This window comes from Glycine max, chromosome 9 (assembly GCF_000004515.6).
Source record: "Glycine max cultivar Williams 82 chromosome 9, Glycine_max_v4.0, whole genome shotgun sequence".
In the NCBI taxonomy this organism is placed as follows: Eukaryota; Viridiplantae; Streptophyta; class Magnoliopsida; order Fabales; family Fabaceae; genus Glycine; species Glycine max.
The window spans coordinates 7,203,131-7,230,853 of record NC_038245.2 but is presented as its reverse complement, the minus strand read 5'-3'; the positions used below and the strand labels follow the sequence as shown (position 1 = coordinate 7,230,853).

Sequence of the window (27,723 nt, the reverse complement as noted above, 5' to 3'; positions counted from 1 at the left end):
AGAATCAACAAGTTATATAAAACTTACGGATTGATTAATTCGTAAGTTTTATATAACTTACGGATTGGTTAATTCGTATGAGTTATACGAATTTTTAACTTTTTTATTTAAAAGAAATATTAAAATTTTGAATTTTTTAAAATTATAAATATGTTAATGTGATTGTTAAAAAAATTAAATTAATGTGTATAAAAAAATTTATTTGTTTATTTGTTTATTTGAAATGTAATTCATATTATTATTTTAAATATTTTTAAATAGGTGTAGATTGATAATTAATTTGTAATTATTTATTTTTATATTTTGGAAATGATATTAATTGTAAAATAATTTACACTTGTAATTTATGTATAATTTATTTGAGTTGTTGTGGTCTAAAATTGATTGTATTTTGTGGTCATAATTTCATGAATTAGAATTAAGTTGAATAAGATAATTTATTTTACTACATATGATTTGGTTATAATTTTTTATGTATTATATGGTTATCAATTGTAAGTAAAAAAAGTTGATGTTATTGATTTTTAATATATAGGGTCATCAATTTTAATGTTTTATAATATTATATGTGGTTTAAAATTACGTAGGATTTTGTGTGATAGTATATGTATGGTGTGGTTAGAGGTTGTTTGTTTGTGATGTTAAAATTTTTTAATGTCTTATTAAGATGGACGAAGATCAATGGATGGATAACAGTATAATGTCTGAAGAAGTTGATATGAATGAACAAAATAAAGATGAAGTTGGTGTGAATGAAGAACATGTTGGTTGTTCTGATTTGTTCAATACTTCTCAGGTATTAATGTGATTTATTGTTATTAAAGTAATAAAATGAATGTCCCTAGAACACTAAACTTGTGTGGATTGCATTGTAGGTATTTGCTACGCGAGATGATGTTCTGCATTGGGCTCGATCTGTTGCTTATGAAATTGGATTTGTGGTGATGATTACAAGGTCAGACACAAACACTGGTATGAGAAGAAGGACTTCATTTGTCTTAATTGGTTGTGAAAGGAGTAGTTAGTATAGGTCTAGGAAGAAAGATTTTGTAAGAAGAAATATTGGAGATATTGGCAGTAGGAAATGTGGGTGTCCATTTAAGTTTCGTGAAAAACTAGTGGTTGGAAGTTAAGGATGGATGGTGAAGTTAATGTGTGTGAGTCACAATCATAAAATGACAAAGTCATTAGTTGGACATCCATACGTTGATCGATTGACTAAGGATGAAAATACAACTATTTTTTATATGACAAAGTCAATGGTAAAATCAAAAAATATTCTGCTAACGCTGAAGGAGCGCGATGCCAATTGTTATATATCAAACAAATATACAAATGCAAGAAGTGCATACCGTTCTTCCATAAGAGACAATGATATTGAAATGCAACAACTAATGAAGCTTCTTGAATGAGATCAGTATATTCATTAGCATAGATTAAAGAATGAAGATGTTGTACGTGATATCTTCTGGTGTCATTTTGATGCATTGAAGTTATGCAATGCTTGTAATTTGGTATAGACTCTCTGTCGGTTGGTGTGACACCAACGGAGATGACATTCTCTGTCGGTTTTGCCTATTTAAAGGGAGAACATGTAAATAGTATGGTCTGGGCTCTAGAACGGTTTCAAGGTCTTTTTCTAAGATGTGATGCCTTCTCTAGAGTTATTGTTACCGATAGAAACCTAGCATTGATGAATGCAGTAAAAACTGTATTCCCTGAGTGTACCGACTTGTTGTGTAGGTTTCACATCGACAAGAATGTCAAGACATAATGTAAATCCCTAATTGGTCAAAAAATGCATGAGATTATGTCATGAATGCTTGGGGGAGTTTGGTTGATTGTCCTTTTGAGCGTCAGTTTGATGATTGCTTTAAGAAGTTTGAAATTGTTTGTTCATCATGAACAATGTTTGTTGACTATGTCAACCAAACATGGATAATTCCCCACAAAGAAAAATTTGTTAAAGCCTAGACAAATAAGGTGATGCACTTAGGAAACACAACAACAAACAGGTACGAAAATTGTCATTTTTTTATTAGGGTTTAGTAATTAATGGATAAAAATACTTGTATTTATTTATTGTTTTTTGTGTATTTCATATGCAGGGTTGAATCTGTTCATTATGCTTTAAAAAGACTATTACAGAATAGTCTTGGAGACCTATGTAGTGTTTGGGAAGCCATGAACAACATGATCACACTGCAACACACTGAAATTAAGGCATTATTTGAGACAAGTACACATGTGGTTGGACATGTTTTTAAAATTACCTTATACAAGAGGCTACTTGGCATGGTATCAAGGTATGCTTTAAATCAGATTGTTGCTGAGTTTGAGCGTGTACATTATACTGGCAAAAACCCTTCTCGTTGTGGATGTATCATGAGAACTACTCATGATCTTCCATGTGCATGTGATTTATCCAAATATGTTATTGGTACCATACCATTTGAGACAATCCATATGTTTTGGCGGGGCTAACTTTTTCAAACCAAGGGTTATCTGAGCCCCAAGTGACCATAATCGAAGAAATGAAAACCATATCCAAACTATTTAAAGAGCTTGATGTTTGTGTCAAAGTTACTCTAAAGAGTAAACTCCGAGAAATTGCCTACCCTGATCTAAACTCTATGTGTCCTCCTCTAGAAAAGGTCAACACCAAAGGTGCTCAGAAGAAACTAATGACCAAACATCAAAGATCAACAAAGTGTGATCCGTCTTACTCGAAGTATGTTGATGCTTTACATTCTGTGCAAAATAGTAATTCTTTAGTCAAATGTAGTGCATCATCATCTGACTAGGCAATTCTAAGAAGGACTATGTCGATGTTAGATCAATTTCATCTGTGCATTTACGGTTCCATTGAAAACATTCTCGATGTCAAAGCTGACGGTAATTGTGGATATCATGCAATTGCTGCCTTATTAGGTATAGGTGAAGATTCATGGTCGTTGGTGCGCAACCATTTGCTTAAAGAACTTGTGACATTGTATGAGTATCAACCTCCTTGGTGGAATAAACAAATTTGAGGAATTAAAAAAGTCCCTACTTGTTGATGGATTATCCATGGTATGTAATTAATGTTTTATTTTTTTATTTAAAATTAAGTTTTAATAAATGTAATCCATATAACTGGTTCACGCATATTACTATGGATAATGGATGAATATAATCGACATGGGATATGTCATTGCATCAATGTATAATGTTATCCTTGTATCTCTGTCTCTGCAACAAAGCATGACATTTTTTCCTCTTAAAATTCAACCACCAACAGATTTTATTGTGCATCACGTAATATGTATTGGTCATGTGTATGACAATCATTTTTTTCATGTAGATTCATCATAATCCTGTTTTTTAATTTATGAAATTAAATGTGTTATAATAACTTCAAATTGTTTGTGCATATGTAACAGGTTTATTTAAGAGATCGATGTCCCTTACCGCCTCAAGCTTTGTTATGGTCTAGGAATTGTTATCCTCGGGTAAAGGAGTGACCAACTTCATATATTAGTAGAATGCAACAGTACATAAATTTGATGACGTTGAAAACAGACTATGTTGATTTAAGTGAAGAGTGAACATTTAGGTACCTATGTCATTGTCATGTACTACAATAATATACAACTGTTTCATTGGAAATTCACATAATTATGTATTATACCTTACGTTCAAACGACTTAGGGTTACTATAATACGTAAGGTTTACTGTTACATGCGTTGTTAGAGTTAATTGTGACGGGAAAACCATGGTTTAGTAGAACATCAAAAAGTAGGGGTTTTGCAGACTAGGGTTTAGTGTTACTGTTAGTTGTTATTCATAAGTTAGTTTAGTATTGAAAATTTGTAAGGAAATAGCAATGTGCCTCCAATTTATGGTTCTTTTTGTAGAAATTGTACATATATCCTTTATTGTGTGATTTTATAGAATAAAAACTCCATTTTTGTGACCTAATGTTGAATCCAACTTAGTTTCAGGCCAAAGAAAAGAAAGTAAAAGTTGCTTATGACTCGCTTAGCGAGACAGATTAGCTAAGCGAGGTGCATCCGCTTAGCGAGGCATCCAGCTCGCTTAATGGATGGGAAACCCTAGAAGAGGATAAGTCAGAGATCTGCATGCCCAACACACAACCAGCCCGCCTAGTGAGGACGTTGTCTCTTCTCGCGCTTAGCGCGCCTATGCTCGCTTAGCGGATTTTCACTAACTCTCGCTCAGCGAAACATGCTCACTCGCTGAGCGAGCCTTCGGATTCAAGAGCCTTTAAAACACTAAAGTTAGGGGAAATGAAAAGGGGGACAATTGGTTGAGAGCAACAAAGAGAGCTTGGCTTCATGAAAAACAGAGAGATTTAGGGTTGAGAGGCTGGAGAAGACATTCTCCATCATTTTCTTCCATTTTTCTTTCACCAAAAATAGTTTTCTTCTTGTATTTTGAAGCTTTGTTTGTAATGGAAGGCTAGAGCCTCTTTATTGGGGAGTTACTACCGAAACTCATGATGTAATACTCTTACTATCTATTTAATGTTATGTTTTTGTGTTCTTTGTTTCTATCTATGCTTATTTTACATGCTTGTGGTTTGATCATCCATTTGTATGTGTAGTTAGGCTTTTTAGTATTGGAAAATGCTTTAAAACCTTAGAACTTGATAGAGCAAGCTAGAAATTTGTATGTCTAGGAATGGAGTGCAGTGATCTAGTCTATTTTACACTTGTGCTTAGTGTAACTCTGTTAGACCGAGTTTGTTGAGGAATCAAGAACGAAAGCTAAGAGAGTTAGGCTCATTCATGTGAGGAATCATGGTCTGAGTATTTTCTCAGTGTAAGAATACTAGGATAGCGTTAAATAGAGAAAAACTTTTTATACAGCAAGAGAAATTTAGTAGGACACTCCCCAACGCATTTATCTTGATAGTTGTCACATTTTATAGCTTTGAATATTTTGTTTTTGTTCAAATAGTTTAATACTGCAGAACTCAATATTTGTTTTATTCCAAGCTCTAAAAGTGTTTACATACTGAATATACATATTCTAGGTGAAACAAATTTCTTGTGGATACGATACTCGGTCTTACCGTTTTATATACTACTTGTGCGAATTGATACACTTGCCGACCACCCGAATAGTTACGCTTTAGGGTTAATTCGAAAATTATTAAAAAAAATTTAATGTGTGGAAAATAAGGTTTATGATTTAATTCACGTGTGTTGATATAAGCGGTTCAATAGTAATATAAAAAATATTTCAAATAAAATTGGCAAAATAAAAATGTTGTCAAATAAAATAAAATGATAAACATTGTGTGTACACATTTGCTAAAAAATTCAAAATGTCTTTATGCGTCCTCCATGTGCCGCCTTTGTCGTGACCGCACATATACATTGCAATTCACAGTCACACCTCTAGCGATCCTTAGACAGTCTTGCATGACATCGTATGTTTCGGTGGCTTCAGCCACTATCCTTAGGTTGAGCAACTACTCCAACCTTTCGACTATTGCTTGGCAAACCTCTTATGACATTCACAACAATGGATAAGGTTTAACCATATTGCATGTTTAAATAAAATGAAATTAAGAGTAAGATGAATATATATGTTACCACTGCATGTCTAGGCTGCTCGGCATGAGAAAATGCATGTACAGGTGCTTCCTCTATAGCTACTGCCGCCATCGGGTACTGAGGCATATTTGGTTCGACATACGTGTCATCTGGCACGATAGGTGGATGTCTGATTGGATCCCCAGGCTGTGTCAGCCTCATGAATGGATGCGAAATCATGTAGAACCAATCTATGTAGTGGTGCACATTGTCCAAGCACAAGAAAAATCTGGCCCACCGGTGCAAGGTAGTCAGAGAAGTGCATCCATCTGTCGTCAATATCTTCTAAGCATAATCTTGAACATGGAGAGTGTGGAGGAATCATCTGAACATTTCCAAACTACCGCACAACCCTCTCTCGTCGGTGTATGACAACAATGAGACTCCATCTGATATGTCCAAAAAAAAAAAAGAAATGAGCTCGAACTCTCTATCTGCACGGTGGTCACTATAAGGCATCTAGCAAACATCATCAGACGTCACTCGATCTAGACGCTTCCAATACATCGACACTGGTAATGTCTTCGTAGAGGTCCAACGATAGGCACGTGTATTCCTTTCATGATAGTCTTCAGCAATAATAGCCCTTAACAACAGATGGAAAATTCTCATAAATTAAACACTGCACGTATTTTCAAAACAAAAAAATAAATCAAATTCAATTACAATTACCTGTAATAGTGTGATATATCCAGCAAGTTGTTTGTCATTGCTCTTAGATGCATTATTCAAATTATCGTACATATGCATTAGGGCGACAACTCCTCATGCATAGCTTCCACTATGACTGAGGTCTCGAAAGGCGTCCAAGAACACCACATGTACGTGTGTTGCACTCTTGTTAGCAAAAGAATGCAACCTAGCAAATGCAACATATAAGTTCGAGCTGCTACAATCCAGTGTGCGACATCACATTTGCTACGATAAATGTCTCGTAGCCATGATAGTCATACATATGCCCCATGACACTGTACTATCTCAGCTCCAGCTTCATCTGCACTGACTTCAAGTAATTCTACTAACATCAACACCACTTTGTCAACATGAAGAGTCTCGAAGCTATGGAAGGCGCCTGTGATGGGCAGATGAAGCAAAGAGGCCACATCATCGAGGGTGATGGTGACCTCTCTTATTGGAAGATGGAAACCGCTAGTTTCCTTATGCCACATCTCCACAAAAACTGATAAGTCCCCAATCGTTAGTGTCCAATGAACATGCGATCAAAGGACTTAATCTTGTGGCAACAACTAACCCTTCAATCTCAGCAGCAGGCCTCCTGAATATCTTAACCTTCTTTTCATGGGAGGATAACTTCAATTCAGAACGTTCCTAAAAAAAATTAATTTTAACAATAATAACAAATACTTATTGAAATATAATTTATTTAAAACTATAAATACTTCTCCATTCCAAACAATGATTGCTACATGATCCGCATAGGCAATCAGAAATGATGTGTCACCAAGTGATGAACATCCTTAGCAACAGTGGCAACTTCCTATTGCCTACGTGCAAATGCTGTGGGCCTTCACAGGTGGAGAGCTTTATCTAAATCACGATTATCTTCTCTCTTCAGGGCTTTTCATATAACTCTGCCTAAAGCACGACCCAAATCTCTTGTTCTAACCATAATTTGCAAATTTGAATATACATACAAATTTATGTCAAAATTCAAACAATATTTCAATCAATTATTATACAATCATTCATAAATAAAAGATTATTATATATATATATATATATATATATATATATATATATATATATATATATATATATATATATATATATATATATATTCAAATTTTATTTTTAATTAATTATATGTAATCAAATAACTTCTTTATTAAAAAGAAACTTAAAAAAACACTATAATTAATTAATTACATAAAAAATAATATATAATAATTATAAATATATTTATAATTAAAAATTAAACAATAAATTTTACAAAACAAAAATTAAAATAATCTATTTTTTATTAAAACATATTAACTATTTAAAAACGATATTCTAAAATAATACATTTATAAATTAAAAAATACAATAACTATTTGAAAACATAATTCAAAATAATATATTTTAATTAAAACAACAATAACTATTTGAAAACATAATTCAAAATAATATATTTTTTATTAAAAAAATTACTATTTCAAAACAAAATTCAAAATAATATATTTATAATTAATAGAAACAACTATTTCAAAGCAAAAATCATAATAATATATTTATAATTAAAATAACAATAGCTATTTAAAAAAATAAAATTAATATATTAACAATTAAAAAAATAACTATTTGAAAACATAATTCAAAATAATCTATTTTTATTTAAAAAAGAAACAATAACTATTTAAAAACAAAAATAAAATTAATATATTTAAAATCAAAAAACAATTACTATTTAAAAACATAATTTAAAATAATCTATTTTTATTTAAAAAAAGCAAACAATAAATATTTGCAAACAAAAAAAATAATATATTTACAATTAAAAAAACAATTACTATTTAAAAACATAATTCCAAATAATCTATTTTTATTTAAAAAATAAAAAAAAACTATTTACAAACAAAAAATAAAATAATATATTTATATTTAATAAAAAAGTAACTATTTAAAAACAATTAATTTATTAATAATAAAAAAATAACATACAGATTACGTAATCCGTATGAGTTATACGGATTAGTTAATCCGTATAACTCATACGGATCCATATCACTCATATGGATTAACAAATTCGTATGTGTTATATGGATTCCAAACAACAACCATTAAAGAGAAGAAGAAAGCTTATCTCGACGGCGGAAACGACACGGTGGTAGTGGAGACGTCCTCGACAATGGAAGCAACAAACGGTGGCGACGCGGCACAAACCAAAGAAGACGAAGGAAGAAGACGATAGAGGGAGGTGAAGGAAGAAGATGGGCTACAACGACGTACAAACGAACAAAGAAGAGGGAGGGTTTTAAAATTTAAGTAAAGGACATTTTTGTCACTTCACTTAAATTGTTGGGTGCACTATTGCTAGGTGCACCTAGCAACACCCTATCCACGTCATGTCCAAGCCCAATTTTTTTTAAAAAAAAAATCAAAACACAACAAAAGGTGTCTAACATTATGTTTATGTCATAAACGTGTCCAATCCCTGAACATGACGTTTATCTAATGTATTCATGCTTCCTAGGTCTCGTGTCTAAGTCCGAGTTTGTGTTTCATAGATGACAATTAGTGGTTAAGTTTAGAGATTTAGATGAAATAATTAGAAATTTTAGGAATATATTTAAAATTTTCTTACTTTTGAGGGACTAATGTGACAATTTTATATACACTTTTGAGAACTAAAATAATTATTTACTCTTTACATAATGTTTCGCAAAATGAAGTGATGTGGCTATAACAAAATTTGAAGTTAGCTCTTAACTAAAGTTAACCCTTTAATTATTTTACACAGATATGGAAATAACTAGGCCTTAGTTATTGTCATTGATGGTCCTGATAAATGGTCGTAAACTTTCTTTTTGTTTATTTTTCTTTTGGTGGAGACTTTCTTTCTGTTTGTTGTGCAAATATAAATTTATGTCATCATAAAGAATTGTTTCTTGTTTTGTATCTTTTGTTAGGAAAATAGTAGTTAAATTACTTTAATTCAATTTGTTTTATATGAAAAATCGAGTAATCCAAAGACTTTGGAGCTAGCAAAGAATTTCGTAGCTGCAGCTAAAGTGTGAGCTACGAAATTAGCTTGCCTCCTAACACCACTTAACTCAGTATTAGAAAAGACTTAGTTTGTATTTGCATATTTGAAGTATAGCACCTAACTGAGACTGTGCTGTACACTATTTACTCCATCTATGAAACATCAATGCTGCCCCGTCCTCTAGCCTTATTTCTCATCCTGCCAGATTGTAAAATAATGTACACCGGAGAAATTATTATTATTATTGTATCATCTAAAATTAATTTGGTTCCAATCAATTTTTGTCAGGTATTCAGTTTTTATTAAAAAGAAATTCTGGAAAATCGAATATATGTCAGGTAAAGATTAGTCGATATTATAAATACAAGGTGGTGTCGGACCATGTAATAATTTATCGTCCACAAGGCTTTAACACCATAATACAGTAAACCTTCAAAGCTTGAAAGAAAAAGAAAAAGAAAAGCTTGTTATTGTTGAATTAATCACACTTTATTACAAATATAGAAGTTAAGATCTCTCTCCTGTATGAAGCTGGAATTATGTTCTCTGACATTCATGTGCTACAAAGTTTTTTAAGTATAGAACTTTCTTCCCGATTCTTCTTCCAGTTTTGTCACCTTTTCCTTGGCGTGATTCATACATCCAAAAGAGTAGGTACACTACTTCATCTTGCATGATGTTTATGCTATACTATCTTCCATGTGCAAAGTTGAGCAAGTATAATCAAAATTGTACAGGAGAAGAAGCCAATTATATCTCAAGAACAATATCTGTTAAGAAAAAAATAAATTGTCAAAAATAGCTGAAATTAGCTTTGTTCCTAGATTGAAAAGGAGGAAAGCATTCTCACTAATTAAATAACTCAGACAAGATTACATGAACTTAAGTATCATATGATATAAATAAATTAATCAATGTGTAGAACTTACATTCAGAATCAGTCTTGACCCATTTACATCCATTTTCTGCTGCAGCAGCAGCAAGCTCCTCTTCATCATCATCATCCTCCCCATCATCAGAAATTGGTGTGGCTTCAAGATACTTCTTTACAAACGGTGTTGTTGAACATGAACCTTGGGGATATATCTTTTTGTGAAGTATTGCCCTCAAAATCTGTGATCACAAGCAAAGTAACAAGAGTAAGAAAAGCAATTTAAAAGGAGTAACTAAGTTAAAAGGTGAGAAATGAACAAAGCTTTGCATATATGGTTTATTGTTTTCTCATCTACCTTTTCCATTCTGGACTCAGTGGAAAGTAGATCTTTGAACAAAGGGGTAGGTTGAAATCCACTTTTGCAAGCAAGCATCTTCTTAAGAAGAAAAGAAAGTGATTTCTTCCCAACACCTTTCTTACTGCTATGATCCAAACTACAATCTTTTCCCCTGCTGAATATTATACTATTGCTTGGACAGAAATTACCACGGCTAACATTGGAGCCATCACAAGGAGACTCATTTTCTTTGATAAGATCATTGGTGTGTTCTTCTTGTTCACCTGCCAAATTTGGCCCCTTAAAGAATATGCTGAACTCATTCTGAAGATTGCCAACATCTTCAAGAGTGATCTCTTGTGTGCAATCCTGAAAGGAAGACGAATCCTCTGCGGTGTTGTTACTCCTTCCACCCGAATCTTCTTTCAAGTTGTTTCCCCCAAATGTTCCGATAGCAAGGAGTGCTTGAGGCCAGTCACTGAACTCTTGTTTGCAAGGTTCATGCCTCATATTGTAATCTGATGGAACAAAATCAATCATCAAAGATGATAGAATAGAAGGTGATATAAAATAGGAAACACAAAGTTGAAATGGATAAATGTTTCAAGTGCTTTAGAATTGAAGCTAGTTGGTTTATAAGTTATAACTATATCAACTGAATTATTTTTTTCCTAACTGTTACTTTCTCTTGTACTACACTTTTATTGAAAAATGTAATAATTGAAGCCTAGAATCTCCCTCTACCCAAATCTCCACTGACTCTACCTAATTAAGCTCAAGTGGCATGTTTCTTTTCCTGTAGAATTGAACAAGGTTACCCAACACACAGTAGACACCAACCAAACCTTAATTCTGTGAACATTGTTTTGTTGTTCTTAGCCGTGAGCATTATTGTGTTCTTAACTCTGTACAAAATAGTGTTTTATCATTATGTGCATCTAGAAAACAAAACTCATAGCTAGCCAACGTCATAATCAAGACCCGAGGAGTATACTAAACCATGTAAAAACTGTGGTAAAAATGATCCTTTCATTGGAGAGTGATGAAAGCAAAGAAAAAGAAATAAAAAAAAGCTTACTACTAGTAGTTGAAATTGAGCCACTTTGTTTCTTTTTTCCATTGCTCCCATTGATCCTGTTTTGCATCCATTCAAAAATCTGCAAAGGGACACATAACTTTGCTTAGAGATGCATGATAATTGGCAATGGACAATATAATATGAACATAAGAGAAAGCAAGTTTTTCTTACCTTCATTTTTGGTGAATCAGCTTTTGGCGATCCTCTAAGTAAAATATATAGAAATTTTTGCAAGATTGCACTGTCAAGAATGTACAGTGCTCAGATCCCACAATTGAGCCAAGTCCAGCAAGTGATGAGCTGCAAAAGGCTTTAAAGTTTAAATAGACTTGCTAATTAGTGGTTCAAGTTCCCAAACAGTGACTTTCGCATTTTCTTGATTTCTCTACGTTGTCTTTTTATCATCCCTCTTCCCAACCATATTTTTTTTTATTTCTTGTCTCCTTTATTATCTGATTTTTTATGGAGGAAAAGCTAAACAAATGTGGCCAATCACAAATGAAGGATCTAAAACCTTCAAGAATGATATTATGTTGCACCCAAATATTGAAGAGTTCAGTTTAGAGCCAAATGCATGGCATATAAGTTCATAGGTGATTATTTTTTCCATCTCTCCCCCTCTTTTTTTCAAGAGAGTTCACTAAGGAGTTTGCCCTATTCCACATTCATAATATGTCAAAAACTTATAGGTGTATATTTTTTTGGTGAACTCATATATCCCTTGATTCAGAACCAAGTTCTTAAGCATCACAAAGAAATCAAACCCTTGACACATATTTAAAGAGTAAGGTTATCTGCTAATTATGTCACACTATTTTAGTAACTTATAGGTGTGTAAAAAAGTAAACCTAAATATTTTAATTATGATTTTTTGCTTTGGTAGCTGGTTATAATTTCCCATTTTTTTAAGAAATTGAAATAAGTTTTAATATTTTTGTGGTTTTAAATTTTAATAGTATCAAATTTTAAACACATTATAAAAAAAATTGCCCTGATACCAAATGTACACCAAGATACTAATCTAAACATGTGAACAACTACCTAATGTATTCTTAAAGTATTATAATTAGATCAATACAACTAGGTTGACCCTGGACCCTATTCAAAGATGCAACAACACAAGGCTTACTTCTCCAAGTAATCCAAAAAAATGATTTTTTTTAATATATTTTTATGTTATTTTTATAACTAAATTGTAATTATTAATTTATTTCATATCTTTTTTATTCAAATTAAGATATGATATGTGATTAAAAAGTATTATCGTATTAATTGCTAGTTTATTTTTTATGTATATTGTCTTCGTAAGTTTATATTGAATGAGTTTTCAACTCACCCTGACATTTCAACATATAATGGATCTATGGTAATAGACTTAAAATATTTGCTTTTTTAACAAAATACAAAACACAAATAAAAACTCAAATTATAAAGGAATAAAAAAATGACAGTATATTAATATAAAAACAAAAATATATTAAGCTTTAATATGAAATAATATCTTGTCCATGATAGAAAAGAATGATTATACTAAAATATTTTCTTTTGAGAGACAAAATATAAAATTAAATTATAAATATAAAAATAATATTTAAAAATATATAAATAAATTAAAATTATAAAAATGTGAAAACTTCCTCACATGTATACCTAAATTAGATAAAACCCATCCGAGATGGGAATGTGTTTAAAAATATAAATTTATCTATTTTAAACTTGAATATATCCCACCTTCTATAAGAATAGAGAGGGAGAGAATGTTAAATATTTAGTAAGATTAAATTATTTATAGGCTAGTAAGATGGAGTGAATGTTAAATATTTAGTAATATTAAATTATAAGCTAGCTAAAAAGTTTGAAGCTTAATTTAATTAAAAGTATTTGATAAATAATAAGTTAATTAATAAATATTAAATTACTTCAAAATATATATTTGTTTTTAATAAATTGTCATCTTAAAAAGTAGGATAATGTTTTTTAAAAAATTGTATTATAAAAGAATGATAAATATTTGATGATTTTATTAATATTGTCTCAAATTAAGTTTTTCATGTTGATGTGAGAACTTTGTTGATAACCAATCTTGTAAGTATTTTAACAAGTGTTCATTGAACCATGAGGTCTATTCTGATCCTTGTGGGTTCTCAAGACTCAACTTATCTAAACTTTTATATTAAAAAAATCATTTTTTGTTTTGTTTTTTTAAAGGGTAGAATTTAATTAAATAAAACTATGTTGTTTAAAATCATTTTTCAATTTTTAAATATTTGTAATAATACTATCTTAAAAATTATATTTTTATTTATAATTTTCATTTTTCATCAACTTTTTATTTAGTCACTAAATATTTTAAATAAAAATAAACAATGTAATAAACAACATGCATGGTGCGGTGCAAGTAAAAAAAAAGTGTGTTAATAGATAGTACAGTAAATTAATGATCAAGGATAATAAAATTGACAAAAGATATTTTAAATTAAAAAATAAAGTAAAAAGAGATTTCAAATAAATTAATGATAAAGGATAAAAGTGAGAAAACAAAAAAAGGCTAGTAGTTCATAAATTAGCTTACTTTCATAAGCTAGTTAAAGTAGCTTATAAAAGTAAGTTATAAAATACTCAATCCATTCATTTTTATAAGACTTTTTTCAAAACACTATTCATCTATTTTTATAATAATATTTTCTAATTATTTGTTGCATTAATTTTTTTCATTAGTATATCCTTAATTAATTAATTAACAATTTTTTAGCCAAAAATAATAAATTATAAAATTAATGAAAGAAACTATTTCTCTCTTTAATTGGGGTTGGAGAAGATGAATGTAACAATTGGGTGAGAAACAATTAATTAGTAAAAAAAGAGTGGCGATTAAGTTACAAAATTAAGAGAAATTTTAGAAGAGTATTATAAATTATTGATAAATTTAATGTTATTTCTTAAGGAATATAAACTAGTTGAAAAAATCTTATAAAAAATATTAAAATAAGTTTGTCTATCACACACTTTTAATTGAATCAGGTTTTAGGAGCTGTTTTTTATATCTAATATAAATTGTATTAAATATTAGTATTGTTCTTCAACATTGTATATATTGTTTACTTGAAGATAATTTTTATAAAATTATATTTATTTTATTTTCACAATTATTCTCAAACAAATTATATATCCACGTCATAATCAATTAGTATAAACCGTGCAACCAACGAGTCACCAATCCTCCATACTTGCGTGTGTGTGCACCCGCATTATTTGTTTATATATACTCTACAATACATCTAAATCAAGAATGCTTAACGTACGTGATTTAACTTATGGATGCTGGCCAAAGGAAGAGTTACATTGGTAAATAGAAGGATATGATGTAAAACCATCATGAATTAAAAAGCAAACTATGTAAAACGATGCACTGCATGCTGTGTGGCATCAGCATGAACATAATATTGGGGGTGGTGTGTCATTGCCAATTAATAATAAGGTATACTAATTGCTTTGCTTATCTTTGACCAACCAAGTAAAAAATTTCAACCAAGAATTTAGATGAGAAAATGATAATATACTTGCATGTAAGGTCAGGAAATGACAAAAGTTTATAATAAAATTTACATATTGTCTAGCTATCAACAGAAGAAATTAAAATCTGACACTTGAACATAAATCACAACTGATATGATGAATAGAAAATTAGACCAGATGTAGCAAGTTCTGTTGATTGACGAACAATGCGAGAAACGTGATGAAAAAATAAAAAGGAGGTAAAATGTATGGTGATAAGTTAATGTTTTTTTCTTATAGGTAGGAATCAAAATTTAGTATCAAATTATTTATAATAATTCATAAATCATTTTTAACAAATTGAGTTAGATCTTGTCCACTACAACTTAAAGTTATGCATTCACAATTAATTTGTAGCAGTTTTTGACATGCATGCTAAATTAAATCACGGGGAAAATATATTTTGAAAATCTTTTTCTAGCACAGTAAGAAGACAGGTGTAAAAATATTGGAAATTTGGAAACAGAAAAGATTTGGGGGCCAAAGTTCCCGTTAGCTGTCCCTTACTAACCGAACCACTATAAGTCTGCTTCATGTCATTCCCATCATCACCATATCTCCACCATGCATTTCATTGGGCAGTTTCTCTAGACAGTACCAAATTCCACTACCCTCATCATTTTATATCTGTTTTTATATCATAATTTTTTTTATTAATGGGTACCGTACATGCATGTGGTCATTGATGATATTTTGATAAATTTTATTCCTTCAATTAGTTTATGTACATTTTAAGGCTGAATTATTTAATTTACATGGAAAAAAAGTTATTTTGAGACTAACCAATATACTTTTCTAAGGCATGGCTTTAATGAAAGTTAAAGTAGATTTGCAACAGTTCACGTATCGATCATACCATGTATTTAATCAACTGTGTTATTCATAATAAATTATAACGTGAATAAAATTTAATAAAAGTAAAAAATCTATATCAATAACATTTTGTCAACATGCTTTAGGCAAAGAATATTCAAAACAAATTTTGGAATCAAAGATGTTATTCTATAAACCAAGTTTTGATAGGATACATACATACATATATATATATATATATATATATATATATATATATATATATATATATATATATATATATAATATATAATATATAATATACAAAGGTTTTAACATTTAAGTTAGTGAGTGTTGTATTAGATAATGGAGTGTATAAAATTAAAGAGAATTATTTACTTTAGAATTACTTATAGGGTTCTTCTTAAGTCAAAGTGATCGTAAATGAGACACGAGAGACATTTTTGAAGTGAACCCCTTAATTAGTGGTATTTTATTAAAGAATTGTGTTCGACTCTGTACTTTACATTTATAAGTGTCTTAGTGTATGAGAGAAAGGTTTACAAACCATGAAAGACATTAGGTTATAGTTAAATAATTGGGTATCACACAGAGACAAAGTGTTTGATTTATTCATTACATAAGCCTAAGTAGTCTTGATTAGGGAAGTTTAAAACACATTTAAAATTAACACAATTAAGATTCTTTTGAAATACCTACACGTCAAATGTTTTTTTGCTAGCTATTACATATATTGGGTTGTTTGGGTATACAAAATTGGGTGAAAAGGAAAAGAAGAGCGGAAAGAAAGGATAGGTGCCTTGTGCCGTATAGAAAAAAAAATTATGGTTACATGAAAGGAATTTTTGTAAGATTTTCCTCCACATATTTCCTTATATTTTTCATTTATTTATATTTTTATTTCATTTCCTCTATTGATAGTGAACAACTAAACATGGTAGCTATAAGAGAGATGTGAAAGCAATATGGCTTGATGGCCGTTCCCGGACTTGCGGCTTTTCAAAGTGGTTTTTGTTCCCTGCCTCTTTGGATTCACTAGTCTAAAGGTTAGTGAAGACTAATAATTTTGGTTGATACATAGAAAATTTTCATCTTCTCATTCATTGTTTTGGATTGAGCTCAAGCAAATGAGGTAGGCCACCTCTTGGAGTTTGAAAATCTGATCGAATTGGGATAATTGACACTGACTAAGATTATACTCAGGATCGATGGAACCTGCCCAAAGTCACGTTTGCCAAAGATTTGATTATAGACATAATAATATTTAAGTATTATTTATCTATTTTTTTATAAAATATTTTGTTTCCTTTTATAGTATATATTCATCGTGAAAATAATGATATTTTTTCTTCTTCTAGACAAATATATTATTTTTCTTTTTTTTAAGTCTTCATTCTAATTAAAAATACAGTTAATATAATTTTTTTATTATAAATTCATGAAGGTTATATACTTATATTTGTCCCCTTAACTTCTATACCTGGGTCCATCCCGGATAACATGTGTCTAAGGTATTTATTTAGACAAAGTTTGGGCAAAGGACTTTTGGGCAGAGGACTTAAACAAGCTTTTCTATAATAAAAAAATGACAATAAAAAATTAATTTTAAATTTGGAAGATAAAAATGCACTTATTTTAAATTTGAAGGACTAAAAACATATTTAAGACAAAAAAGTATATGCACTAATATTATAAAAAAAAAACTTTGTATTGTCATCCAATCATAAACTATTATATATAATAAGTTTATTGATTTTCATAATAACTATTCTAAAAGTTAGGGGTGATTATGGATTTTGATCAATTCGGTAACTCAATAAACATGAATTGAACCATTTTGAATTGAAAATTTTGTATCCATTTAGATCATTGGTTCACACCAAATTGAAAAAATGAAAATCTAATCAGATGATTCAGATATCAAATTTTAATTTTGAGGACTTGAATCGATCTGATCCATCCTATCACATAATATCTTTCATTTTTTTTATTAACCTTTAGAGTTTAAGGCTTTAGCCTTTAGGCTCTAGCCCAACTCATTTAGTTTTTTCCATCCTTAACAATCATACATTTAATTCTCACTTTACACTTCACACTTAATTTTCTAATTCATTTATTTATTATTTGAATAATAAATTTAATGGTAAGATCCAAACCTATATAATCATAGTTGAATTGGAGACCCATAATAAGCATAAAAATGATTAGTTATTTTTTTTAGTTCACAATTTAAAAGAATAAAAATAAAATCATAGAAATAAAATATAAGCATTAAACATAGAAGAAGAACAATAATAATCTTTATTGAATAAAAATAAAATGTAATTACATGAGTAGTAGTCTAATTATATTAAACCCTAAAGAAAGATGAACTTAGCTACTCATAGTCATATAAGGGAAGTAAAATTTATTGAAGAAGAAGAAGATGGAGAAGATCCTTAGGGATAGATATCACCATGAGCTTTTCTCTCTTAAAAAATAGCCAAGAATCAACTTCCCCTACAAAAGCTAAACCCAAATTATTTATAGGCTTAATGGGCTTGCTGAGTTGCAGGGAAATGCATGGGGTTCTGCATATTATGCATGGGATCGTATATATTTTCGAATCAGAGCCTAATCTGCACGTCTCATGCATTGGGTTATGCGCGTGGTTATGCATATTATGTAGGGGTTGTGCACAATTTTTTAAGCGAAGGTTGATCTACATGCCCCATTCCTGGGGTTATGCAGGGGGATCGTGCATAATTATGCAAGACGCCATGCTAATTTTCTTGGAGCCAAAATTTATACTTTTTTAGCTCTTTTTTCCTCCTTTGAAGCTTTCCAGGTCCTTCACTTTTCTTCTAATATCATTGACAATGCTCCGAGCCTTCTCCAAATTGGCCCTTCAACAAATTCCTTTAAAACTGACAAAAAATAAACAAGATCAAGTAGAAGGAAATAATACTAAAATTTAAACAATGAAAAGCATTTATTCAAAACTTAAACAAAAAAAAACAACTCAAACAAAGTTGAAAAGAATAAGAGACATTACATAATTGTACAAAAATGTAACAGTATATGACAATTATCACTATTTTGCAAAGGAAAAAGAAAGGATAGGTGTCATTTCTTTTCCAAAAATATACTTACCCTCTTTGAAAGTGTGTTCTACTTTTTTGTGCACTTCTACTTCTGTCTTCTTGTACTAAGCCTCGAATAGTAGCCTGCTTTTGACCAGAGGTTGAGTTTATAGAAATCTTTGTTTTTTTATTTATTTATTTAGAGCATATTCGAAAAACAAAGGAAATAACGGTATAAGGTTATACAAGATAGAATATAATTAAGCTCAGTAAACGTGAGCTTAATTAGCAATCAAACTTTATACAATAAAGAACTCTAGCACGTGTTTGCTTTGGATGAAAAAATTAAGTAAACATATAAATCACATGTGAGTTATCTTAATAAACATTGGACGAAAGCTTTTGAATGCATCTATTTTAAAAGCATTGGATGAAATATTAGCGTGTTGGACACTGTCTATATAAAAACAACTTTTTGTCTAAGGTAAAAACAACTTTACTTATATCCTTAAATTTATCCCAAGATGTATGTATACATTATAATTCAATAGTAAATACATAAAGTATAACAATTTCCATATATTAATCAGTGTTTTAAAAAGGTTATAATTTTCGTCTTCTTTTGTTTCTCTCCTTCTAATTATCAAGTCTACAAGGAAATCATTACGATGCGGCTTAGCCACAACATATGTCCCCCGCGTGAGATTCGGGCCAAAGTCGGTGGCCGTTGTAACATTATCCTTCCATGCACATAGTCTAGTTACCATCACAAAGATTGATAGGGATTTCTAATTACATGATAGTAGCAAAGAAAGTGACATTTTGACAAAATTAGTTGACATGATCATATTATATTAATGGTATAATCCTTGTTTCTCTTGCGTTGTATGTATACAGTACACTCCATTCATTTGGGGTATATTGCTTTTTCTTCTTCTTGTAATGTTCCTTTTTTTCTCTACACAGCACGTTTTTTGTCCTTGTTTTTGTTTCCTAGCACCTACACCATTGATTGCCCTATTATTTTGACTTTAACAACTATAATGTCATTGACTAGGAAGGCAAAGGATTTTTTTTATGAAATATGCATCCAATATGATCATAGTGCGTTACATGAAAGCTAATGTGAGCACATGATTGAGAAAATTTATTTTTCAAGAAAAAAATTGTTCTAGATCTCATCAGAAGACTTAAGATAAATGAACAAAGTCAATACGCTAACCCAATACTATTAGTTAGTTCAGTTGAAGGTTTGTAGACCCAATACTCTATAGAATTGATAATCTTTCAATCCTATATTTACGTTCATGCATGAAGCATAAGATCTGGCATATAAACTGTTGTCAATAAACAATATGAATACCACGAGATTGACTCCTAGATATACCATTCACATCTCATCAAGTAAGAATAACTACTATAGTCTAACACAAATTATATAAATGAAGTTATAAGTTTCACTTGTTGGTAAAAGAAGAAGGAAGAGAGGAAAAGATCATGAGTTTAATTTTTCTTGCTAATAATTAATAATTAATATTTATTGATAAAAAAATAAATTATATAAATAGATTATAAAAATTTGGGGTATAATATTTAGCTTTTGTACACTCTTAACATCCACATACAAATACTAACTTGGGCGTTTGAGGCTTTGTATGTATGTACATCTCTAGAGTTTGAGTTGAGTGGAATAATAAAAAAATTTATCAAATATTTCTTCTCTTGAACTGGTTCTAAGCACAATTATTTTCAAATTCTCTATCAGAGCTAAGAAAAAGAAAACAATTATTTCTCAAAATAAACTAAATGAAATACACACTAATTGATAGAGTACACATTCAAAGGTATATATCTTCAAAGCAATTTCTATCCTTTAATGAATTAATATAGTTAGTTTTATATCTTTGAAGAATTTACAACAAATTATTTATTTTGCAGATATGATTAGTTTAGCTTTGCAAAGCGAGGGTATTGGCAAATTAAGGAAGGGATTGGGATTGTTAATCAAACTAGCGTCACCACATATAAAAAAGGTGTGGAATTTACGCCGAAAGGGATCAGTGTGTTGCATCTAAGTTAGTAAAGAAATAATTAAGGTTAATTAATATCATGGCATACACAAACAGTGTCGTCGTGGCTCGAATGCCTAACTTTGTAAGGGTAAAACAAACCCTTTAAATTAAAAATGTACCCTTTTTAATCTCTAGAAGTTTGTCAAGTGGAGTAAAACAGAGTTTTCTCATTTGCCAAGTCCCAGATTTGAGTCCTTACTTGTCTTTTTTAAGTGAGATAAATTTAAATAACTCTCAAAATACTCTTTAATCTCAAAGGCTTTTTCTGTTTTTTGATATCATGGCATTGATGCTTGATTATTTTTGTCAAGATCAATGACAAATATAAAATGCATATTTATCTTCTAACATAACTTATTTCATACTTAAAAATTTCAATTCTGAATTACTTATTAAGAGACACAAATTATTATCACTTATATCAAACTGTTAATAATAATTTTTTTTTTATTTTCCACTATGGTCTGATTCGTTTCCCTAAATTAAAATATAGATAAAAATATGTTCCTTGCTAACTAACTAAATTCTTCAAGTGGAACATTTTTGTTTTGTACGGAACAAAACATAAGCATGTGAAACAGAGACTAGTTATGGGTTTTTTGCATTATAGTCGTGTGTCTGCCTGTCCCCAAATGGAAGTCTTGCCCTTAATAGAAAGTACGTAGCTCGCATAGCAAGGAAATACTAAGAAAAGTCACAAGCATTAATATTTAATACTAGTAGCTAGTACGTAATGATCATCTTTGCGTGTTTTCATTGGCCTTAAAATTCTCAAATAGGAACATTTAATATAGATAGATACGGTTTGAAAAAGATAAATTCCACCAATAATGATTGTGAAGGGTGCAAAATATAGCTATGATTTCTCCCGTGAAAATTAACCGAGAAGAGTGAGGTTATGATGAGTTAGTTACTGGGATTCAGTACTATAGGTCTTGATTACTTACTTGTGGAACTTGATATCCCCTCCCAATAAGTTATAATAGTGACATTCACCCACATTTTCGAACTTACAACGGGATTGTACTGTAGTTCACATCAGCTGCAGATCCAAGTAAAAGCAAAATATTAATGAAAAGAGAAATTCTAATAACAAATTCTTTAACATAATCTTTTAAAAATATATCTTTTCTTTTTAACTAAAATTTATTAGAAATTGTTGACGTCTTGAAAAATATCTGCAAGCGATGAAATCCAACTACGAAGAGTTAAACGGAATTGGTGCCCACTAGTGTGAAATTTAACTAATTTTAGTGTTGACTGAATATGGATAAAGTCAGTTAAATTGAATGTGTGGCTAACAATTTTTTAGTATTAGTTAAATACGAAGGTTAGCTGAGTGTGAATAAGATAAGTTCAACTGTTTAAAGTATTAGCTAAATGGGTACCTGATGCAAAAGTAAGTTGGCGAGCAGCATAAAAAAATTAACGAAATTAAGTTAAATTTAATATTAATTTCATTCAAAATTAATTATGCAAACACCTACTTACTGCTACTCACTTACAAAACAAATCACATTTTTTGACATACTTTTTAATTATATTTTTTATGTAAATTAACTCCGTGAAACTTCTGTTAGTAAATTTATAATGATTATTCATGCACTTGTCACCGTAGAATACTTTTAACCTCATTTATTAACTCCGTGGAACTTTTGTTAGTAAATTTAATAAAAGAAAAAAAAAACATTTATTTATGGAAGAAAAAAATAAAGGCAAAAGAAAGTGATGTTTAAATAGTGATATGAAGAATTTTATCTGTAACCATTTTAATACTTAATTACATGTAATTTTTTAGTTTACTTAATTGAACTTTAAATTTTGATTCTGTTTGTTGAAATTTAATGTGGACTATTTTACACACATGTATTTCTCGGATGTCATTCATTTTAATGTGAAGCAATTGCGAAGTTAAAAGGAAAAATCATGTGACAATCTTGTAACACCCTCAACCCTTACAAATAAGGAATAAAAGGAAATGAAATCATGCGAAATTTTTTTTTTAAAACACATTGACTTTAAATTAATTTCAAAAGATAAAGGGTTCACACTTACTTAATAAAAACATTATAGAAATTGTTCGAATAAAAAAAATAAAGTTATCCCGGCTTAAAACAAGGTCGTCCATGCTAAATAAAAAAAAGAAAACTAAAATAGAAAACATAACACAATTATATCATTTATGGAAATTATAACATGCGAAGTAAAATCCTATGCCCCAATGTCACACTTATCAGAGCATGTGGAAATTATAACATGCGCTTAGGAGTACATAACAAGACACACCACACAATGGGTATGCCATGTCACTCTCACTAAGTAAAATCATAGGGAGACCAGTCAGGGTTACGCTGTTTTGCGAGAATGCTCCAACCATATGGGATTGACACAGACTTAAAGGAGCACTCAAATCGAATGACCCCCAAAGCCTACACTCTGAAGAGTCTGTCAGGGCCTCTCCCTCCTAATTCAGGTCCAACCCCTAAAATATTTTTTTTTCTTTTTTTGCACGTAGACACTGTTCATGAATTATAAAATATTGACGACCTCACACTTATATTTTCAAACATGTTTAGCAAGTTGCGCAACAGTTCAACCCTTTAGAATTCTAACTAGGAATCCTACAATTTTCCTTTAACACTGCACATAAAAAATTTCTCGAGATAAACACTGGTCGGGTTACTGTATAACTCATAACTCACAAGACAAGTAATATTATAACAAATATCAATCACACTCTCATTCACAACCATATCCCATGTCTACAATTTAACTAATTACAAAATATACTTAACAATTAGGTAACAATGTATAATAAAAATAACATAACACCTCTAATTTCAAGACTTATAAACAAATATATATAACATATTAGTGCATAATTATGTAATATATATATATATATAACATTCACGTAAACATTTAAAATATTAACATAATTATATTAAACCATGTAAATAATATATTATATTCAATATAAATTAACGTAACATACGTTAACGTAAGATATTAAAATCTTAATATAAACTTATAATATATATATTGTATATATTAATTTGAACGTATATATTATATTATATATATATATTGTTTTATATGAAAAACATGTATACTCATATTCTAAATATATTTCAACTAATTCGCCAACATCAAGAAAATGCCTAATTACAATGTGAACACAGCTTTAGTTAATTTCTTCAAATAATTTTAGTCAATTCAATTATCTTATAATTGTTACACATGTGAATTTCATGATGAGAAATCAGCTACACAAAATAAAATATGAAGTTTCTAAAATAAGAGTGTCAATATCTATATGTATACACTGCGGTGTGAAAAAAAACAATAAAAACAAAAAAAATTGAAAGGCCAACATATCTGGTATAAACAAAATTATTACCACACAAATTTTTATGCTATTTATAAAGAATTCTAATTCCTAAGCTACACACCTAACATAGGAACATGTCAATTTTACAACAAATTCGCATCAGAACACCAATTAGTTCATCAAACACACTCAATCCGCGATTAAACATGAAAACATAATTAAACTTCATAAACACTCCGAAATAACCCAAAAATTGATCCTCTAGGGATCCCTACACATGTTCATTCTAACCCCCAAGCATGAGTAACTCATCTCTTATCTCGATGTAGTCACTCAAACATTCTCTGTTAACAAGTGTGGCGTCTCTGATGCTCTCTAGAACTTTTCATCTGATTGCTTTGTTAGGGTTCTTATGGTCAGAAGAAGAAGAAAGGAATAGAATGTGTTTTCTAAAAGTTGTTCTAGGTTAACATTTGGCTTGGCTTATAGGAAAATTATGACCTATTTACTTTTACTTATTTATTTATTTATTTATTACTTTATTCTAAAAGTTACTGCTGTTACAAATCTCAAACTCACGTTTCTCATGTATAAAACATGAAAGGGTGGCTTCCAAAAAAAAAAATCAAAGGGTGGTTAGTGAAATGAAAAATAACAATTAGAGTGTTTTTTTTTAAGGTTTAAAAGAAGGAATATCCAATATAATAAAAGCAAATCATAGGAGTGATTATTGTAATTTACTCATTAGAAAATGTAAAAATTATATGAATCTCGTAGCATTGTTCAAAAGTGAAAGAATGAGCTTACTTATGTGGAGAGGGAAAACTTTGGCTAAAACTTCATGTACTTTCACTATTTGTTTTTTGCACTTTTCATTATGTTTTGAAAATTTTATTGCGAAATATAATTTTTCACTTTCCATTATATTATGAAAAGTTTATTACATTTTGGAATCAACTTTCCAGAATGCGAAAGTGCAGTAAGCAATAGTTGCGGTGCACGAAACAACACCCGAAAACTTTTATCTGTTGGGCTTATTGAGCCCAGTATAAGTGAGTCGGCCTCAAACAGCACTTCAAGAGAGAAAAACATAGGTTGAACAAATATTTATTTAACTTAAAAATTGTATAATTTAAAAAATGAAAGAACATTGATTATATATTTTTGAATTATACTAGTAACCGTTAAGAAAACAAATTAAAATTGAAGGGAACAAAAATGTGGGATCCGTTTGTTAGACATGGCATGGATTTCACGATGAAGCTACACACGTGTCCTTTTGTAAAGTGACATAGCAAAACGTGTCAGTTCGTTGCCCAAACGTGTAAAGATCCCTTGTTAGATATGGCATGGATATGCATGGTTGTTACTTGTTTTGTTGCACTTACAACACTTTGTGAAGAGGTTTCGAGTTTGGCTTTATTGGGACACATGGTTGCCTCAGTAACATTTTCAATAGGTTGGTTAGTTGTTTCTTTTTCTGACTCGTTTAGCTTCATGGATTCCCTTCTTTATGTGGTAACTGATTCTTTATTCGTGTTTTTTTTTATTGCGTTAATTGAACTCCATTTGTTACACTCAGCATGAGCTTCAAATTTGCTCATTTATATTAGCAGAGTATAAATGTAAAATATTCCTTTTGTATAATGTTATCCCCGTGTGTTTCCTTAGCACAATGGTATTGATAAATGAGATTCATGAAGTGGCATTGACTTAATTAATTCTAATAAAGATGATCGATGGAGTTATTGATGAATGATAGTAAATGCAGATACTTAACCTTTGAATGGTTTCTATTAAGAACTTGAACCTTAATCATGTATTTTTTTTAACCACAAATGTTAATCTGTTAGAATGATAGTTTTTGTTTGCAGAGCGGATCGAATCCATGACCTTTCCCCTCTTCCCTTCTCCTTTAATCATTCAAGCCACCTTATATCCCGCCCTACTCATGTATCTTGTATTTATGAATGTTACATTTTGCATGCTTTGGTGTGATCATGGTCATTGACACCAATAGGACAAGCTACCATACATGCCTCTTGACTTGCAAAAATTCTGAAGTGCTTGGAGAGAAAGATGCATGAGGAATGGCATCAAATCACTTCTCAAACTTTGAAGGAACATACAAGAATCTTCGCCCACCTGCTCTCATAATTGCGGGGTGTTCTGTGCTTGTAGCTCTAGTGCTCTCCATTCTTCTCATTCTGCAACATCTTCGATCATATACCAATCCTGCAGTGAGTTATTTTTCTCATAGCTATTGAATCACTGAAGTTGCTTTTTTTTTAATTTTTTTTCTCTTGGCCTTTTTATATGCCATGAGGTGTTAGTGAGTTCTATGGTTCTTGGTCATTGAAATTTTATTCAATGAAATAGCTATTGAATCACTGAAGTTGTTTTTTTTCTCTTGGCCTTTTATATGCCATGAAAGTGAGTTCTATGGTTCTTGGTCATTAAAATTTTATTCAATGTAGTGCCTTCAATTATCACTTCTGCTTGTCTGGGAAGAAGAAAAAGAAAAGTAGAAAATAACACATTATGCGCTTTCACATATTCAAGTTGCAATGCAACCTTTCTAGCTTGAATGAAATATTTAAGGAGTTAGGAATAACTTCGGCTAACCCGAAATTGGTTTACATTCAGGAGCAGAAGTGGATTGTTGCTGTTATTTCAATGGTCCCTATCTATGCTATCGAGTCTGTAAGATTCTATTACTCTAAAACACATTCCTGACTTCTTTTTGGCATGGTTGGATTAGTCATTTGAAGGAACAACTACATCTAGTCTTGGATTGTTTTAAGGTTGTATTAGGATACAAGCAATTGGTAATAGACTGATAGGCCTTTCCAATTGTCCTAGAGTTTTTTCCCCCTTGGATTTCCATAAGGGGATCATGGAATTCACCAAATTGTGTTTTTCCTAGGCTGGTAGAATTTGGCTTTGCTTTTGCATCAACCACGACCACTACCCTTACAAGGCAGTTTTAAGGGTGGAACCTGAGGTAGCCTTGGCAGAGGAAATAGTTAATAGGTGTATGGAGGTTATTTTAAGCCAAAAAAGACTATGCCCTGACAGTGTAAAAAGGTTTACAGTATCATCCAATCACAACTCACCATTTACGGTAAATTTGTTAACTTTTACCAGATTATCTTAAAAGTCACGGAAATGGTGATTTGTGATTAGATAACAGTGTGTGTGGGGGGGGGGGGGGGGGGGGTTAATTTGTGTCGGCGAAAATTCCTTGTGAGACAAGGTTTTGAAGAACCAGATCTTTTAAAACTTTTTTTC

At 30.4% G+C, this 27,723-nt stretch overlaps 2 protein-coding genes across 7 annotated transcripts in view; one reads left to right on the top strand and one right to left on the bottom strand.

The window, feature by feature from the left end:
• Positions 1-9,668: 9,668 nt before the first annotated feature.
• Positions 9,669-11,892, bottom strand: LOC100775761 (protein DEEPER ROOTING 1). Its single transcript, XM_003534906.5, has 5 exons — positions 11,771-11,892; positions 11,600-11,678; positions 10,540-11,039; positions 10,240-10,423; positions 9,669-10,080 (listed from the first exon to the last, which is right to left on the bottom strand). Exons 1-5 carry the CDS (start codon positions 11,774-11,776, stop codon positions 10,061-10,063), a joined length of 789 nt encoding a protein of 262 aa, XP_003534954.2. The 5' UTR covers positions 11,777-11,892; the 3' UTR covers positions 9,669-10,060.
• Positions 11,893-25,793: 13,901 nt separating this feature from the next.
• Positions 25,794-27,723, top strand: part of LOC100775216 (protein LAZ1 homolog 2) — a 7,240-nt gene continuing 5,310 nt past the window's right edge. For 2 of the 6 annotated variants that reach the window (XM_026123685.2, XM_026123682.2), the window contains exons 1-3: positions 25,878-25,950; positions 26,453-26,672; positions 27,079-27,135. In XM_026123685.2, coding sequence (XP_025979470.1) covers positions 26,523-26,672; positions 27,079-27,135 — 207 coding nt within the window. In that variant the 5' untranslated portion in view covers positions 25,878-25,950; positions 26,453-26,522. Of the gene's footprint in view, positions 25,951-26,452; positions 26,673-27,078; positions 27,136-27,723 lie in introns of all 6 variants that reach the window. The other 4 variants (XM_041005420.1, XM_041005418.1, XM_026123683.2 and 1 more) reach the window with 3 other exon arrangements.